Here is a 20245-nt window from a genome sequence, read left to right as displayed (position 1 = left end):
AGGAAATAAGAGATAGATAAGAACCTAAGCTACCAACTTACCAAGAGCATCATAATAAAGAGAGAGACTATCACCCTCGCTATCGTCCGCTTCATCCGATTCTAATTGTTCTATATGTTTCATGTGAATTTCTAATAAACGTTCTTGATTTGTAATGGTATGTATACTACTATGTCGATGATTATTGCTAAAGGGTACTGACTCAGTGGTCGATATTGGAGATGGCGTTGAAGCGCCACACGAAGGGTCCTTGCTCGTTTGAGAGTCTATAGATTCTGAAGTAGTATTTCCATTACTTTCGGAGTGATTATTATTATCAGTATTCGTGGCTTGGTGATTTTCCTGGCAACTGTTGTTGTCAATGGCGTCCATTCTTTTGGAGAGTTCTTCTTGAGCTTCTTTTTCTAGTTCACGTATATCTTCAATGGTGAGACCATGCCATTCATCTTGCCATGACCACGCTTGACGATGGCCGACCAGCATTGGATTACGTAATCCGCTTTGAATGAAATTCTCGATTTTACTCTGAAAGAGAAGAAAGATCCATCATAGAGGCACATCAACTAAGCGAGAGAAAAAGTCATCTTTATAGAGTTTCATGGCTTAAACAAGCAAAATCGTGACGTCACTTGATTCAATATGACATATAATTTTTGCTTCACTAGGGTTATCTAGCAAAAGAAATTCGCAGGAAATTGCATTTCACGTTGCCAGAAAAAGTCACATATATGACCTTTGAATCGAAAAATTGTTAATTAAAAAAATCCATCGTAAAGGAATGCCATGAAAAAAAATCAGTTTTCTTTAAATAGTAACCAACTTCAAACGGTTCAAAAAAACGAAAGTGACGAATTAGCGGCGGGAATACACGGAACGCAATATCGCGAAAAATGATTGCTATTAACACTTTGGAGGCAATGCAATAGATAAAAAAATTGAAATTCTGCTCTAGTCAAAAAGTCTCTTTTTTGAAGTTGTTTGATGGGAAGAATATAAAGAAACAGTATATAAGACTATCGTCACATGAAATATTCAAAGAAAATTCACAATTCTTTCGAGTTTTCACACTAGAATTCACAAAGAATCGTGATAACTATTTAATAAACAGAAGTCACATTATTATAAATTCATTCGTAGACAGATTCAAGATGAATTCTGATAATGAAAACTAACCCTTCTAAAAACTGGGCACTGATTTTTCATTTGAGAATATTTGAAACAAGCGTTAATTCGATAAAATCTCTTCTTAGCGGTTTCATGAATGTGTGAATGGGATTTCTTTTTATTTTCCTTTTTACCCAAATTTTTTCAAACTGATTTCCGACATTTCCCGAAAACTTTACCAATTGTTATGAAAATCGTGTTGTTGAACGTAAAATTTGGGGCTGCTGTAATTTAAACAGAACATGCAATTGATAAGGAAATATCACAAAAAGTACCCATAAAATGCTGAAAATAGCACTCCGCAACTTTATATACGTCATAATGATTACTTTTCACTTTTTTGACATTTGTACGAATTACAATCCCACAATTCAATGCGGCTGAATTAAAAATACGTGCAAGTTGTTATATATCTTTTGTCAAATGATGCAATTAACGTGCAAAAGAATTCAACGCAAAGGTTGATGGGATTTGAACTCGTACAAACACATCGAGAGTAATGATTATGTCAAAAATAAAATCTATTTTAGACCAGCGCGGTGCGCTATTAAAAACACTTTCCGGCTTAAAAGTTTCAAATAATTTTGACGCTTTTATAAAAAACATGAACATGTAGTAAAAAAAGGGATACATGTTTTAATAAAATCTCAAAATTAAGATTCCAAATAATAGTGAACTGTTTAAAAAATTCCAATCATACACCAACTGGTAAGAAATTCAACAAAACGTTGAAAATGAATAAAGTCTATATTTAAATAAGACGTGTAGTAAAGCATGTAGTATACACATAGACCCTGTAGCTTAGACAAGAGGGTACGAAATTTATGTATCAGAGAAGAATTTTATGACACAACCATTACCCAATCATAATAAGTATTAAGAATGAGCTGCAAATAAGGAAATTAAGTTGGCCGGTATTTTTGGGAACATGGCGAGAATAATTGGAGAACGGGGTTTGGGAGGGCTTAAAGCTACTCTGCTCTAAGCCCCAATTTCAAAGAAAACAAGCTAGATGCTGAATGGACCTACTTGATGATAAAAGTTAGATAGCAATGAGAGGAGAAAAAAATCAGTCAGAAAATACCTTATCGGGGAAAACTTCGTCGGGGAAAATTTTCGTCGGGGAAAAATATTCGTCACTTGCTGGTTTTGGTAAACGCATTAAGGCCGGGGAAAATTTTTGTTGGCGAAAAATATTTGTCACTTGGCCGAAATTTCGTCACTTTTCCCCGACGAAGTTTTCCCCGATAAGGTATAGCGTTTAGCGAAAATGCATAACGCAATAAATTCATCATTGATTGTTGATGGGGGGGGGGGGGAGTGAAGGGTTGTAGGGAAAAAATAAATAGAAAGTTCTGGTCGCAAAAATCAGTTTTATTGACAATTGAATCATGCTTGATGGTGAGCATTGTTATCAATAATGTTTTTTGTGTGAAAAACATAGAAATACAAGGAAAAAAATCTAATGAAAATCTGCAAAAACGGCGATTTCCGGCACTTTCAACCGGAAAAAAAAATTTCTCAAAAATCGAACTCAGCCATGTTTTGAGCATTGCAAATACGCATCTTTCTGAAAAAATCAGAAAAAAATAAAGGTGAAAATTCGAGAATCATGCGTATTAATTAAATTCGACTAGAAATTAGGGTTGTAATGCAATCAATCAATCAGAATGTCATATTATTCCGGTTTCATTTCCATCGAAAACGAAACAAAAATTATTCTGTTTTTTTTCTCTTTAAAATTCAGTATGTACTTCACTATCTTTTATAAGCACCAACAAATTTTTGATTAGGCTCGGCTGATTTTTTTTTTAGTATTTTGAGGCTCACTTTTTTCCCATATTTTGACTACTTTCAGACCAAAATAAGAAGCATTTTTCTAATTTCTTGAAATTCAACAACTCCAGGCCCAGCTTTGCTCTTAAACTTTTCTTATTTTTCGGCGCTTTTGAGCCTCGTTGTTTTCATGTATTTGATTTGAAAACAATGGAATTTTTATAAATCGAACAGGCACGGAGAAGATAAATTTTTTCGAGCCATGGAGATTGGTTTATAAGGCATTGTTAACCAATGGGACTAAAAAACTTGTTTGAGTTTAAGAAGACATCCGAGTTATAGATTTTCGAGTTATGAAGACCCTATTGTACTAGCATAGGCTAAGAGACCGACGAAAATACAAAATTTACTCCCGGAGGGGTATTGGCCTCTTGGCAGACAAAGGATACTTGTCGTTCGAAAAATGGACCCTGGCAAAAAAGTTACAGATAGCAAAAAGTTATTATGAGAATAATATTATTAAAATATTATTAATGTTGGAACTTTATTTGGTATCGCAGGTTTCAGTCGAAAACCAGTCCTACCTCTGTGGCCCGGCCATATGGCCCACCCAAAAAAAAAACAATTTAGACGACTTAGACCTTCGGACCACTTTTTTAGAGTTTTAAGGTGGGTCATAAGGTAGGCCATATGGCCATAAGAATAAGTACCTGCATCCCCCAGTATTTGAACTCCACTTTGATCAGCTTATAAGCACACATAACTGGCGATTTGTTAGTCCCGTCTATGTAGCCTTGAAGCCAATCATCTCGAAGAGGTCCTCTTCCCGTTTTTGCGGAAACAAATAGAACAGGGTCTTCTTCTTTTTTGTAATCTTTCTGCGGGAAAGTGTCTTTGATTGGGTCGATCAGATCTATGAAGAAGAGGATGTAACTTATAAAAGAAAAATCAAATGTGAAATCTTTCGAAAATCTATAGTTAATTTTACTGATGGAATACACCTTTTCGACCGTAGCCGCAAATTGCCGCGCGGGCTTTTTTTGTCCATTTTAGCACTCTAAAACCGTCCCAGTCTTTTTTCGTTCCTATAGACAATAGAAAAAGATGTTAAAAAAAGGATTGGATCGAGTTTAGAGAGGGGGAATCAAAAAATAAAGCGGTCAAAAAGGTATAATAACAAAAAGAAAAAAAAAGGCTTTAGCCCAATTAAGATGGGAATGGGCGAAGACAGAGCAAGTGCATTCACTGCTTGAATTTCCTACATAAAATAAAACAGCGGAGAAAATTCATGAACATTTAACCACACCCATATGGAGGAAAAAATGAAGAAAAAAAAACACACGGAAATATAATCAAATTATACCAATTTCAATGTTCTTTCGCTCCGATGAAGACAATTCGAATATATTTTCCTAAATAAGAAATAAGGAGCGGTTATGGAATGAAAAGTAGGATTAAAAAAATACATTTTTGAGAGTAAAGTTGATGATGTTGATAGTGTCAATGCTAAAGGAAAGCGTTTAAATATGTATGGCTGGAAGAGCTTTAAACCAGATCCAGATCTCCACAACTCAAGCAGGTAAGAGACATGTAATACCAAGTTTATGTATCTGTGTTTTTTCTGCAACGGAGACGGTAGGGTTCTTATTTGGTTAAATCCTGACCAGCTGAGGACGACGGTAAATCAGCACTGTTACCGTCCTCGATTTTGTTGGTCAGAACTTCGGGTTGTTCCAAATCGCTTCAGTCACTCTACCGTCCTCAAAAGTACAAATAAATGAACTCGCTAATATACGCCTCTCAAGGGACAAGAAAACTGCTCAAGTGATGTAGATCTCCATATAGAGATTCGGCTAACGAGTTGACTGATGGTAGAGAGTAAAAGTTTACTAACAAATAAGGTCGCAGTGTATGGAAATAAAATGGAAATAAAATTTGATAGTTTTAAATCTATTATAACGTTCATCTAGAGTTTTATATTTTAGATGAACGTTGTTTTGACGTTATGTGTCGGCTAGGAGATCATACCACTGACCTTTATATATATGGACCAAGCTATATCCGCCATCTTTGATCGAAGTTTTTTTTGAATTTGTATCCGTAAAGAAGCCATTGCAGTGTTAAATATTAACGTCTAACGGCGCTATATCATCAAAAGTTTCGAGGAAAAGTAGATCTGGCGCTCTCGATGCATTTACACCGCTATTGAGTAGTTCCGCCTACTTAGGGTACTACTTTTCAAAAAAAAAACTCCGATCAAAAATTTTGCTTGGCCGGTTTGAGAAACTTGGTCCAGGGATATATAAAGGTCAGTGAGACTAAACCAGTTATGAGACTATTTACCGTTTGACCATAATCAGCTAGATAGTGTGTTTCAATATCGATGAAAAACTTTTCAATAAAAGGGCACGTGTGTCGTGTCTTGGTGTACGGGTATGCATTCCAGGCCTCTTCTTCGACGCGGAGGGCGGTTTTTGGTAACAACGCCTTCAACCAGCCGGGTAAGTGAGATCCAATATGGTAGATTTTCTTTGTGTATTGTCCATTCCCACCAGGGCCGTTCTTGTACGGCCGGTTCTCGATAATTTCAACAGAACTTCCTGACCCTGTACTCTCAAGACGACTTTTTTTCTAGAAAAGAATAAAAAAAACGTTAAGCTATAAAGAATAACCTACTTGAAAGATAACATTTTTTAAGAACAAACTATATAAGAGCATATAAAGGCATCGATGACCAAAATATTAAGAACAAGTTAAAAGCATCAAGGTTCTAAAACACCCAATTTCTTAGGAACACTTAAGAACACCTTTAGCCTTACAACTCCAAAAGTTAGTTTGAAACTTAAGCCTTAAATGACGATTAAGCCCCCTTAAAGACTTATAATTCAATCTACTAAACTTAAGAGCTTACCTGTATCATATAAAGTTGTGCGATCCGGTATTCCTCCAAAGACAGCGGTAATGGTATACGGTACTCTTTCGTCAACATGGTGTGTTCCGGTGTTCCTTCGGTCTGTGCGTGGTTTGCTATTCAAGGAGGTTGGGGAACTATAATAATTCTTTGTGTGAGCTTTTACAAGCTAAGTAGTTTTTATTGTCTTCATAGTTATAGTCGCAATTCCATGTTCGTTGTTCAAAAATTGAAACTTTTTTTCCCGTTAAAATAGATTCAAGTTTTTTGAATGTCGTCAGTGTGTTCTTTTCGGTCCGTGTTGGTGGAAATTCGTTTCTTTTTATTTTGATTTTTATTCCCTTGAAAGAAATGAAAAATAGAAAAATGTATAAATCTTTACTAGACAACCAACTACTAAATAGTCTACAACTAGTTGAAAAAAAGGGGAAATTGCAAAACGTAGGTTCGTTATTTCGTCAAAGAAAGGAGGCTGGAGTTATTTCAAAATGACAAGCTAACCATAAGGAATAAATAAAGTATATAAAAGTAAAATGTATGAAAAAAAGACAAGGAAATTTGGGACGGAAAAATAAGGCAAAATAGAATAATTATTTTGACTGTAAAAAGCGCAAAAAACATCTACGCCCGAAGGCTAGAGTTAGATAGAGAGAGAAGGACATCTTAAATGTTTCTAACACTTCAATTTTCTTCTGAGTTTTCATGAAAGAGAACTTTCAATATATATTATATCTAAGCATCTGATATTCTTTTGGAGGGCTTATAAGGAAGTAAGGAGCCGAATTAGATGAGATTTTTATCTCTAATCGGCCTCCGAAAAAAGGCCTTATGGTCGAAAAATAAACCACATGGTTTTACTATTAGTAATTTTAAAAACTAAACGAGACATACTAGCTTCTCTCCGGGCCATATTCTTTGGTGATTAAAAATCTTAACTACAGATGAAGGGAAAACTTGACTTTAAATATTTGCTAAATTTACCACTATTTTCTGATAAAGTATCGTATCGAGAAAGAAAACAATATCGGAGGAAACTGATGAAAATTTTTCCCGTGAAATTTTTCCCCGACTGATTAAGACACCAACTTTTTGTTTTGATGAGTTGTATTACATGCCCCGGAAAGTGACCCATTGTTCGCAAAGTTGAATTCTTTGTGTCTAGGGGCCAAAAATGTTATATCTAGCCCAACATGTAATTTTGTTCCTGGAAGAAGAGTCCAATACCTTGCAATACCATGTATCCGTAATGAAACATGTTCCAAGTACATCTAGATAGCAAATACTTTGTTCGTCAATAAAGACACCCCTGTGTCAAAGACCCGCTAGGACCCCAGCCCCACTGGAAAACTTGTCAAAAACTTCGTCCCGGTGGACAAAGTATCCTAAAATTTCAGCCCCACTGGGAAATTGATTTTGATTACCCTATTGAAAATCCCCTTTTCGAAATCCAATGCAAAAATTCGCTGTCCAAATCTATCCCCACTGAATATTTTAAGCTCGGGAACAATAGAACTTCTATCCCCACTGTGGGAAAAAAATTCCACCGGGGCTGTGAGATAGGGGTGTATGAAGAGAAAACATTTCAACTAAAAGAAGAGATGTATTTCCTTCCGACTACTGTTGTCGAGTTACCATTATAATTCATGGTTCAGAATACAATAAAATGTATCACAGCACACAGACCCGAAGTCTTGAGAATGAGATAGCAAACATTTGAATTCAAATCATAAATCAAAACACAGTTTTTTCAATCACACGACTTTTTAAAATAAACTCAAAAGTTCACTGAAAAATAATGAAACAAAAAGAGTGAAAACTGTAAATGAAACTTGAAAAAAAAAGGGAAAAATAAAAGAAAAAACACCATGGGAACAAATCTGAAGATGTAATAAAAACCTTTTAGCAAGGACATACTAGTAGCAAATACACAAGACTATAGTTGCAGGTACCAAAGGGGCTCCAATTTTTACACACAAGAAGGAGAGTATATAGATTCAAATATATGAAAATGGTCAAAATTCAACCCTCCTCCACATATAAATAACGACCTTAAAAAGGAAGGATCTCATAAAAATCTCAAACCAATGTCTTCCTCTGTTTCAAAATACAATACAAACACGATCCCCAACACAAGATTATAGTAACAAGAACCTTCATGTGAAAAACAATTCTAATGAATAAACAAAAAAATGGCGTAGAGTATAACCCTTTCATTAAAAAAGAAAACAATTACACGTTAATGGCTTAAAATGGCGTATTTCTGATTGAGAAGTAATTTGTAATACAAATATGATGATATTGTGCAATTTACAGTTTAGCTACGTAAAACGTCTGGTTCAAACCCCTACGTCACGAATAGATCATCGATGTAGATTGATTCTGTACACAGTTAGATAGAGTTTCGGTTATACAAGCATTTTTTTACAACAAAAATGTATGAGAATGATCATGATGGAATCAACAAAAAAGTTAAGGATGTCATTGTAAATATCAATGTGAATTTTTATTTATCATCCCAAGATTTCTATTTTGCACAGAATTTTGAGATGGAAATAAACTACGACGGAATCCGGACTGGCAGAGCCTGCTTTGAACACAATAAAATTTTCAAAGTAAACGTCCCGAGTCCCAGCGCCGCGCACACCGAAGTGCACGACGGGTCTCCGACTGATTTTGAGCTTTTTTCAAACCTGACTCTCCACATCTTGCACAAAGATTGCTCGAGCTTTAGGGTATTGTGTCCACATTAAAAACAGGTATATTTGGAAAAAAAATTTCTTCGGTATCTACATTTTCATAAACAAACAAAATAAACAAACTACAATTATAAGAACATATTAAGTCTTATTAACACTGAAAAAGTTAAGAACATCCGAAGGATTCAAAAGTTTTGGATGTTCTTATAAAAAACGTGTATTCATGATATGCACCACTGGAGAGTCTTCTGAGAATTTTTAAAATGTTCAACCCAATACGTCACTTAAAGCCATTGACCTTTTACATAGTTATAACTAGACGGTTCCCGTCGTCGCAAACGCCGGTTAACGGTTTTACTTGCACATCAAAAGCCTTTAAAATACTATAATGTGGGTTAATTCCTGACATCGCTTTGGCTTAAAACGCCGAATACAATAATAAAAATTATACTTCTAAATTTTCTACATTAGTCAAAATTTTGTGTCTGTAAGCCTCGATGATATGTCTTTTTAAGATAATGGAAGTTTGTGTTCAATGAAATGCCATAGTGACCCTGTCAAAATTATCGAGGGTACCGGTCGTTGCAGACGCCCAAAGGTGTCTGAGGTGATGAGAGGGTTGCTTCTAGGAAAGAAAAAGCCTTAGTTGTGAAGGAGAGGCTCGCGCTTTGCGATTGAGCACTGAAGGTTTTCCCGTTTGTTGGCTTCACATTGTCAAACTTAGCGAGAGACTTTTGTATCGAAGGAGGATAGGTTTTCCAGCCGCGGCGTTCAAATTTTAGAAACCTTTAAAAATATGTTACTGGGCTAGCGTTACAGAAATCTTTCATAAACTCAATTAGTATAGAAGATGGATGTATGTTGATTCAGCAGATTGAAATAAATAGAATCTTTTGTAATTAATGAATAAAGAAAAATGTGGAGCAAGATTTTTTTCTTCCTTTTATTTACAAATTTGAAAGGACTCTTTTATTAAAATTTTGCTGACATCAGTTTCAGACGAGTCGGGTGTATATAACACCGTATAATTCCTTTAAACAATAGAAAAAGTGACGTATTGGGTGGAACAAAAACAGGTAAGTTGCATAATTTCGTGAAGTCGTTGCAGTGGTGCATATCATGAATTGGTCTATTCGAAAGACACACTCACCTCTGAATATAAGATAACATTTAATTAATTTAGATTAATTCTAAGAATTCTAATTCAATAAAAAATCTAAGTTCCTGTTACATATTCCACAAACTGTACACAACATCTCCAAGTACTACATACGTATATCAATGAATCTTTATCAAACATGACCTCTGTTACCTCTACCTAATAATTATCCTGGACTAAGTTATCTTCCCTGATCACCTTTTGTTGGGACAAGGGTATGGTTCTTACTCAATGAGGGTGCATATTATACATTATCCATTATAAGACTGTATTAGCCACATTTCTACATTTTTATGCTACTACACAAACCTTTTCATAAATTACGTGATTAACTCCCAGCGGATTTTATTTAAACTACTTTCTATTCATAAAAAAATTATTTAATGTCTGATGGGATAAAAGCACCATGGTAATTGTTTGGATACGAGGCAAGTGATGCTCGTGACGTAATTTATAAAAAGGTCTATTAGGAAACCAAATTTCTAAAAACTCCAATGGAAGATTTCGATTAGCCATGATTGAAGAACTGATTTATGTATGAATCTCAGTGATACGCAAATCTTAAGTGAAGGACTTATCATCAAAGCATCTATGGTTTTCTGCAAAGGTAGTGTGACGTTTTTTTCTTTTAATCATTTAAAATATAATTATCAGATCGTGAAAATTGTTTTGTTAAAAAAAAAACAATCAACACCAAAAAATCTGATAAGCCTTCATATTCAAGATATGATAAATTCAAGAAGGGGGGACTATATCTACGAGGGGTAAAAAAGTGAGGAAAATCTAACCATCTAAAATATAAAAGATTGGATGAGAATTGCTTTGTTTAACTAAACAATAAATTAAGAAACATTTTTTTTCTTGAAGTTTGAGAAAATTCACCTGCTGACAAGAGAATACTCTTTAAACATTGAAAAACGAAAGTGAAGATATATAATACATGAAAGATAACATGAAAATATGTGTTGTAATATGTGTTAATGTGACTTTCAGAGATTTCCTATTCCAAAAACATTTGTCACTTTCATTTTGTGAATTTTGAAGTTTTTGAAGAAAAAAGGAAAATGTTGTTAATATTAAAATTTAGTGATAAAATGAAAAAAAGGCTCAAATCTCACAGGAATAAGATGGCTGATAAACGTGAGTGACAAGTTTTCACCATTGTCATTGAGGCACAAAAAGGAAAATTGGAATTGAAGCAGGAAAAAGTATGACTTTATGAACAAAAAGCAAAATGAGGGCTATGAATCTAACATAAATAATACTTAAAGTTTGAAAAACATTGATCTTTTGGATGATGTTCCCTTAAAGACATAACATTTTCTCACTTTCGTTTTCAAAAATTATAAGAAAACAAAAAAAACAATAAAATATATTCTAAAACTGTATCAAAGTTTAAGAAACTATAATAAAAACATGAAAATACCTCAAAAATTTGAAAAAAAATTGGTCTATTGGTCATTGTTTTCTGTTTGTTTTTCCCCAAAAAGGGACTGGATCTAGTGGAATGGATTTGCTACCACCTCAAGCAAAGCAAAAAATTGGAGTCTGTCAAATTACACCATGTTACTTATCAGCACCATCCAGTCTATATAAAAGCTGTAAAAAGTGGCCCCCGGCTACTATCTTGCCAAAGCATCACAATCTATCGCACCAAAACATATAAATAGGATGGCTTTAATAGAGAATGCACTTCTAGTAAGATCTAACTGGTACAATTCGGGGGTCACGACTCCACTTGATAGGGTCATGATATACTGACTAAGCTGCTGGGGTGCTTGCAATTTTGATAAAAATTGATATCTCATTTCACTGAAGATTGGCGTGGAGAGGCGATATGCAAATCTGAGTTTAAAATGAGAATTTAGTCAACTCTCATATGAAAAAAAGTAGATTCATGTTTCCCACGATTCATGTTTTCTTTTTTCTCTCTTGTAAACGTTGTAGTTTTAAGTTATTTCAAATCTACAGAAAAAAATGTACACATCTATTCAGTCAAAACATTCAAATTAACAGAAGTTCAAGAAAAAAATTCCAAAAATGATCTTAAACAGTTCAACACAATATAAAATTAAGAACCCAAAAACAAAAAATTATCAATTCATTTGTTTGACCTCCAAAAACCCCACATGAGGGAATACGAAACAGTTAAAATATCTATTGAGAGAATCAAAATCTATATTCAAAAACTTTAATAATAAAAAAAACTTTTAATTCAAATAAAGTGAACAGTTAGAACATAGTTAGTTTCTCTTTATAGCTCTAAGCAGTTAGTAATGAATATCTCAAAAAGAAAATTCTTTATTTAAATAGGATTAATTATTTAAAGCCTATTTGTGACATGCTTTAGAAAATGTGTAGTTCATGTGCAAACCAAAACCTGGAAATCTTTCAAATAACAATTAATGTTACATGTCATTATAACAAGAGCAAATTAAAATGGCTGATAATTCAATATAAGAATTTTAATTTTATAAACATTCATTCACCTTTATAACTTATAGTATATTACTATAGTACTAAAGTGTGCTAAACAAATAATATCAGATTAGTTGAATTTTTTCAAGATTGGCATCATTTTATCAAAAATATCAAATCATTACCAAATTTTACTGATATCTTCAGATGGGATAATTTAAATCTGGCAGCAGTTATTCAAAATCCCCTCAAGATGAGTTTTCCCCTTTTCATTTAATACATAATTACTAAGCAAAGCAAAGCAAAGAAAAGTAAAGCAAAAATAGATTTTTGTCACAAAATGGAAGCTAAATCTGAAAACAAATACCTTGAAATGAAATAGCCATGAGCACAGAGATTTTTCCAAGTATTTACAGCATCGACCAACAATTTGTTAAAATCTATTTAACATCAATTTACAATTATGAAACGTATATGCAACCGCCAGTGAGGTTGTGAGAAAATTAAAAATGTTATAAATTTAAACGTTTCACCATCAGAAAGAGGAAAGGCAAGCTTAAATTTAGACCCATCATACTTTAAATTTGCTTCACGTGTTCAAAAGTCATGAAGAAAACTTGTTTTCTCACAATCTTCATTCAAACTTAAAAACAACAAAAAAGAAACTATATATAAATTTCTGCACTGTTCTGCATTGTATGAAGTATAATATTTTAAGATAATTATTTTGTTTTCCAAGCAGTACTAACATATTACTAATAATAACCTGGGAGGGTTAATAGCACTGTTGCTTCTAAATACCATATTTTTATGCACTTCAATATGAAAGCATGGCTTCAATTTAAATGCTCTCCGAATATGATGTGAGTATTTTTTAATGAATTAGTGGTTAAAATTACATTGTTGGAGGTTTTAAAAGTGTATCAGTGGTGTTTAAAATTTAGTCATAGTGTTCTATTTTTTGGAAAGTGAAAGTATCTTGATTATCCTACAAAATAGAATTTGACCTGGGTAGTCTGGGGTAGTGCATGTTTGGCGCTTGCCTGGCAGAAATAATGAAAAATGAAATTCACTGCAAATAGCAGAGGACTCTAGTTGGCGACTGGTCCTAGTTTGCAATTAAAAAATGTCTTTGAACCCAAAAATATACAATGATAATAAACCCCTGAATAATTTCTTTTAGTAGTAATCTTCCTTGACCTATTTACCCTAATGTGTTAAAATACAGAGAAATTCAAGTTTGCCAAGTTACCCCCCGAAAAAAACAATTTTTAAATAAACAAAATTGCTCCTGTTTTATTGAGTCTCTGTATGGACATTTGTTAATGAAGACGCTTTTTATAGACCACTTCTGACCAGTTTCAAAACAAAACAAAAAGTAACTTGACTATACAATTGGGTTTAAACATGAAAATAGACAGATACAGGTGAAGAAATAGAGAGAATGAAATAGAGAGAATCATGATGAGTAACCAAAACAAGTTGAAAGGGATAGGATATCGTCAAAGCATTACCAATGATTTTGCCATGAATGAGAGAAGCAAATTCAAAAGGCTGCATTCGAAGCAAAGACTCTGACCCTATATTTCAGACGTAACCTTCCCTCTAACGATTTAAAACATTCCTCAGATTAGATAAAAATTACTACTTCAGAACTAGCTGGAGGATATATACTGGTCACAAAATGGCACACCAGTTTCTGGAGACCTAAAATTCATCACTAAAACCCCAAAATTTGCTTACATAACATGCGACGAAATCAACGAATACAAAGCTTATGGTGATGTTCTAGTGTCTTGCCTATTAAAAACATCTAAAATTACCAATTTTACAACCCACCTTCAAGATCTTTCAAAAATAACTACGACAGAAAACTGCACAATAGAATCAAATATGATTTCGGAGATGAAATTTCCTTTAAAGAGTGTTTAATTAGACTTGCAATTAATGACGAGCGTTTACACAGAAAAGCTATACCCTGAAGTGCCACCTTCCAAAAAGCACAGCATGATCAAGACTCGATTTCTGAACTGGTGTCAAAAGCCATCTAAGAAGCCAACATTTCCCACGAAGAGTACCAGTTCATACTAAAAGAGATTGAACACTATCGCACCATGACAAAGCAGATCAGAAGCAAGTCCAGAAAGGCAGTTGACAAAGTCACCACTGAGCAGCCAATGCAATCCTAGCACAAGGCAGAGAAGAGGGTAAAAAGGATTTTTTAGCCAAAATTGCCACTTCTTCCGCTACCCCAACTGTTAAAGCCACGTGAGCTTTGACCTCCACCAGAGTACAATGATTTGTGAAAGTTACTCTCTCACAAATGGCCTCAGTCCTCTTTAGTTAGTGGTGCCCATGCTCGCCAGATCTTTTTTGAGATTAAAATTTTCCATTTTGAGTTTGGAATTTGCCTGCTTGAGCTTATATAGGTCTCCCATAATGAGACCTACAACACAACCTCCAATCATCCCAGCTCAACCTCCAAAATATCCAAGTAATACAACTGAGTTGAATAACGAAATTTCTGGTTCAGTCATTTATTAAACGAATACAAACCTTAACCAGCAGTGTCAATTTGTTTATTGTGACCTTGTCTGCATATCATTTGTTATCCCCCTCAAAAATACATTTTCAATTTTAAAGCACCATATCATAACCTTCCTCGTCATCACTCAGTTGACTCTTGAAGCCAGTGTCTCTTTTCAGATATTTAAACTCCTTTAAAAAGAGCTGCAGGTGGTAGTTCAAGCCCTTCCAATAAACGCTTCCTAACTTCAAAATTTCAGTCGCAAAACATGATCCAATACTCTCAGGCTTACTAAAAAGGTTGCCTTTAAATCTCGTTCTAATCTCACCAATCCATGTAATCAACTTTGGATTAACATACTTGCCGTTGTTTAATAGCTCTCCCTCTAACTTTTTACTTAATAGCCGTTTAACCTCCTCCCAGATCCTTTCATATTGCTGGATCCAGCCTTCTGCTCCATCCACATTAAACCCCATCTTCCAGAGCGAGCTTTCACTGTCTCTCGGAGTTTTGACGTAGAGCGGAATGATCTCCCCTGGCTCGACTTCATAGCCGATAGTATAGCGAGTGTCGCGCTTATTTGCAACAACACCCTCGCTGACTCAGAAAAAATGGCCATCCGCAAAAATTCAAGGCTGTACGAGCTGTCAAACAAATAACCGACCCACCCCCTAACGTTGATTGACGTTTTTCTAACCTAAAATTGATTTGTGAGTAACCCCTAAGACGAATGTTTGGGAAATCGAAAAGACAACTTTTGTAGTCGTAAGTATGCTAAGTCAAGCAGTTAGTGGAAGTACTTCGATTTGTGAAGCGTCTTTACGTCACATAGAACAAATGAAAATAGCAAAAGAACAATGGAATTACCCATAGCCACCATTTTGCAACCATGGGGAATCACGATTTTACAGAAATGGGAATCCTCATATCGAATGAGGCCTGTGTCACCAATAAGTTTGTGTTCGTGTCATTTCCAGCCCCAAAATGTGAGTCGGTCGCTCGGCATCTTAAATCACCGGAAAAATATGCTCTGAATATTTGTGGTCGGGCGGTGCTAAAATCATCGAAAAAATGCGCTCTGAGCATAGCTAGGTTTGTTCAGGCGACAAGAATCATAGAGTGCATGAGCTGCAATGTGATTATTTTGCATATCGCGACCGCACAAAAAGCAGTTGCATAGCGCTTTTGTGATAAAAATTGTGAATAAAAATCTTAAAAACACTCGATCATCAAAAGCTGGCTACGCTGAATTTACAAAATTCTAAAAACTTTCTGACTAAAAAAGGGTTGGATTTTTAAGATAGAAAGTGAGTCATTTGGAGGATGTGAACACAACTTATTTGTGAAGCGGCCTAAAGCATCTTCTGAAAATGTCATTCTTCCCCATAAATGCGAAAATGAAAAACGAAGAAGCTTTCATTTTTTCATTGTCTCTTTAATCTGCCACAAAGCATTAGGCGGCAATATCTTCATTTCGCATCCTTGTTGGGTCTAAAAAGTGAGTCCAATTTTCGGGTTTTCTTACCTCCATCATCCATTTTTGGAGTGTATTCTTGAAGGAAACACTACCAGCCAGCCAGCAGCCAAAACAACCGCGTGTTATGGGTGGTTTCAAATCATGACCTTTGAACACTGTGACCTCCGACCAAAAATGGCACATGTAATGATAAACAAAGTCAAAATGCCGCGAATGCGCTAGAAATCACTCGCAAAAAATCAGCAATAATAAAATTTTTGAACGAAGGAGAGAAAAAGTCCGACAAATTTACCGACTCACCGACTCAATTGTACTCAATTTTCGAGAGTCGGTCGGCCGACGCGAAACGAAGATATTTGTGATTGTCGCCTTATAAAATTCCTTATAAAAAAACACACTCTCCTACGTCATTTTATCTTTTAACGATTTCTTAAACTATGTCACAACCAAGAAGCACTGACTTTTAGTTTTATGACTTGTTCTCACTCGTTTGGTTTCCGTAGTAAAAAGAAAGTTGTTATTGTATTGTCCAGACGGTGTCAATCGAATGAATCGAACGCCGAATCAATTGAATGCAATTAAATCAAACACAATCAAATAATTGCGATTCGATTGTCGAACGCAATCGAATCGCAATTGGATATTACCCAAGATTTGCCGATTGATTGTAACGATTATGTTCGATTACAATTGATTGATTCAATTGTATTCGATTTTATTCACTCTCGTACCGTACTTACGCGCTCGATCGGCTGTCCACGCTAAAAAAGATCTAAAGGAGTGATCAAGTTTAAATTTTAATCGCAATCAAACTTATCGAACATAATCCTAATCAAACATAATGGAAGATCAATCGAAGGTAATTTACAATCAATCGAACCAATCAAACGTTACTCAAACGCAATCGAACACAATAGAATATTACCCAAGAATTGGCCGTTCGATTGACAGTCAGGAGTTCTATCCTAATTAAGCATATTTTTTTCGATCGCACGGACTTTCTTAATTAGGATTATCCCTTTGTTTTTCAATCCTAATTAAGAATATGATTTTTAAAATTCAGATTCTTCACCAACAAACAAAATCCTCAAATTCTAACAATGAGCAATAGATAGAGCAGGTCAAAGATGATATATTGAGCCAAAAATCAAAACAAAATTTGGGCGGAGGGCTTCAAAATGACGCCATAAGTAAAAATCTGCCTAATTAGGCACATTAGTTCTAATTAGGAATATTAAAGCCTGTGCTACATTATAAATGTTTATCTGCTACGGTGTAGATAGGGCAATACATCCGCGTTTTATACGCGTTTTTGTCGCGGGTAATGAACATATTTCTAAATGTCATTACTCAAGACTCCATCCATATTACTGTATGTATCAAACTTTCAAAATCAGCTCTCGCTCTACACAGTAAATTCTTTCATTGGAGGCTGATAAGAATCTGTGGAAATTTGTATTTTTGGAAAAAACTGGAAATTTGATATATATTCTTAATTAGGATTGAAAAACAAAGGGATAATCCTAATTAAGAAAGTCTGCTGAAGTCCGTGCGATCGAAAAAAATATGCTTAAAATTAGGATAGAACTCCTGACTGATTGAGATTCGATTGCGTTCGACAATCGAATCGCAATTATGCGATCTCGTTTGACTACGTTCCATTGGTTCGCTTGAAATTTTCGTTTGAAGTTGTTCGATTGACACCGTCTGGTATTGCGAACTTTGAACATGCTTAAAAAATCGAGGTACTTTCTACTAACTGCCAGGCTGCTTCTTTTAGAAATTGGGATAACACTAGACAATTTGACATGTTAAGGTCTTTGAAAGTTTGACAGGTCATAGAAGACAGAATAAAAAAAATCCTTACTTTCTTCTTTTGCACCTATTCAGTCTGATCTGATTTTAGTCTGGTTTTGATTTTTTTTCGCTCCTTTGCTCCTAGAAAACCAATTTTTCTACCATGTTTGTTGTCATTTTTGTTCTTCCGCAAACGCGCCATATCTGCTCATTGATTGGCTTAAAAGATTGGCTATGACGTCATTAAACTAAAAAACTATTTTAATTCGGCTCTCTTTTAGTGGCCTGGATAGCTACGTCTTGGTCAAAGGGTCCCAAAAGGACAAGCAAGGGCGGCCAAAGATTCCACCTCTTTTCGAGAATTTTTATCCATCGATCAAAACTACTACTCTCATCAAAGATTCGTGGGAAATCCTAGCAGCAGCGCCAGCGGAGCACAAGCAATCAAGCAATTCGAGCAGTTCATGGCATAAATGTCTGTCTGCCACCTTCAGCACCTTCTCTCTTCTAGGTATGTAGTGTTACCATGGATGTGGTATATGAGACTTTTTTATACCTCACATACTTGAGGTTGTGGGGATATCATTTTGAACTTCAAAGAAGGTCAGAATCACTGAATACCGTGAATGAGATCCAAGCAAGGGCCAGTAGCTATGGATTTCGTGTAACTAACGCCGAAGATCTTCGGCGTACAACTGAAACGTTTTTGGCGCATTGGCGTAGGGGTACTTACAAAGATTGTTTGATTTTCAGTTGGCGTAAAGTAATAATTCCAGCTCAGCGTGAATGACTCCATAATCCATCATTGATTTTTAGCTTTCATTTGGCTAAATTTGCTTTTGCTCGCTTAAGCTAGCTCGCGTCAATTTATTAATTATGTTGGCGCATGCGCCTCTTTGCCCATCTTGCACCCTTATTGAAAAATTTAATGTTAGTACAAAAGAAATTTTGCTTGGCGCGAGGCTTGCTGCTGTACGGAAAAATATCTTCGGCGCAAGATTTTGTGGAATCCATACTGGAGCAAGGGTAACTGGGTAACTTGAATCAGTGGAGGCTAACATGCATAGCCCTCAAATGACTGACCAATCTAAGCAGCAAAATTTCAAAACAAATGAACTACGCAGCTGTGCGTGCAGCTCTACTCTACCATTTTTGTTTTGATTTAATTTTGTATTTTAATGAACAGCCAGGTCATTCATTTGAGGGCTATCTATGGCCTACAGTGTAGACCTAAAGCTCTAAAACAGCATCTAATAACATGAAAACCAGAATATGATTCTTCAATGGGAATCAAAACTATAAAGTGCACTTACAAACATCAATTTGTCAGATCTAACAAAATTAATAACCACACTGTCATCATTGACAATAAAACAAACGATTTTCTGTCAAGAGCCTTGTAAACAACATTCCAACATCGAAATGATCTATCACAGCTCAGTCTACCATTTTTAGCGCGGTCCGAGGATTGAGCCGAGAACGCTCCGCGAACTCCTGCGCGGGTTAAAAACTTCAATCTGTCAATCATTTTCTCAAGCGAAGAGTACGCGAAGCGATTCTAGCTTTACGATAGTGCCGCGGGTCATCAATGGATAGTATTCAATTATCATTATCCCTTTATTTTCATTCCTAGAACTTTTGCAAAAAAAAGGGAAAATAGAAAAGTTGTATTTTTTACTGCTCTATTCACATACTGAATTTGAAAGATCTTCTATGTGGCGTTTTTTTGCAAACTTCAAAAAACTGATTTTTGTCCCGCCTTTGCGGGACTTTGGCTTCAGTGCTTGAGTGCAGCATAGGGTACAAAGTCCAAACATGCGTTTCCCGTAATTTTTGTGTGAAGAGTTAGGTCTATACTGTATGCATGTTAGAGCCTCCAGGAATTATCAGGGAAACAAGTAAAAAAAACTGCATCCAGATATCTATTTTCTTTCCAAAGATATTGATGTTTTTCACCACTTACTTAGCTAGCCATTCCGGGTTTGCTTGTTTTTTATTTGACGCTCATGAAAATCTTCAATTTTAGGTCCAACTTTGACAAGCAATTGTTCTTTGTGTAGTTGAGCTATAAAATTAATTATTTTTGAGTAATTTAGAGCTTTCTTTTAGCTTTCCAACCATATAATATGCAGGTGTAATATTCTACACTTTTGTCTAAAAATTCACTCCAACTAAAGCCATTTTTAGAAAAATTAGATCTGCGGGACACAAAAAATTTCAGAACTCATCTTTGATTTCAAAGCGCTGCGGAGAAAAAAATGTTCAGACAGTGAAACTTTCCATATTTATCAGAAAATACCTGAGAAATCCAATGGTGCTA

General features: G+C 35.1%; 2 protein-coding genes across 2 annotated transcripts in view; one reads left to right on the top strand and one right to left on the bottom strand.

The window, feature by feature from the left end:
- LOC136824662 (protein retinal degeneration B-like) overlaps positions 1 to 18069 on the bottom strand; it is a 29898-nt gene extending 11829 nt beyond the window's left edge. The window contains exons 1-6 of the mRNA XM_067080653.1: positions 17996 to 18069; positions 5852 to 6192; positions 5284 to 5571; positions 4304 to 4352; positions 3651 to 3853; positions 42 to 525 (exon numbers count right to left, since the gene is read on the bottom strand). Coding sequence (XP_066936754.1) covers positions 42 to 525; positions 3651 to 3853; positions 4304 to 4352; positions 5284 to 5571; positions 5852 to 5929 — 1102 coding nt within the window. The 5' untranslated portion in view covers positions 5930 to 6192; positions 17996 to 18069. The remainder of the gene's footprint in view (positions 1 to 41; positions 526 to 3650; positions 3854 to 4303; positions 4353 to 5283; positions 5572 to 5851; positions 6193 to 17995) is intronic.
- A 301-nt stretch (positions 18070 to 18370) lies between these two features.
- LOC136824668 (vacuolar protein sorting-associated protein 33A-like) overlaps positions 18371 to 20245 on the top strand; it is a 24392-nt gene continuing 22517 nt past the window's right edge. The window contains exon 1 of the mRNA XM_067080659.1: positions 18371 to 18436. The gene's annotated coding sequence lies outside the window, so the exon portion shown is untranslated. The remainder of the gene's footprint in view (positions 18437 to 20245) is intronic.

The sequence above is a fragment of the Clytia hemisphaerica genome, unplaced genomic scaffold (assembly GCF_902728285.1).
Source record: "Clytia hemisphaerica strain Z4C2 unplaced genomic scaffold, Clytia hemisphaerica genome assembly, whole genome shotgun sequence".
NCBI classification, from domain to species: Eukaryota; Metazoa; Cnidaria; class Hydrozoa; order Leptothecata; family Clytiidae; genus Clytia; species Clytia hemisphaerica.
Note: the sequence above shows the minus strand (reverse complement) of the source record. Positions and strands in the feature narration are given on the sequence as shown.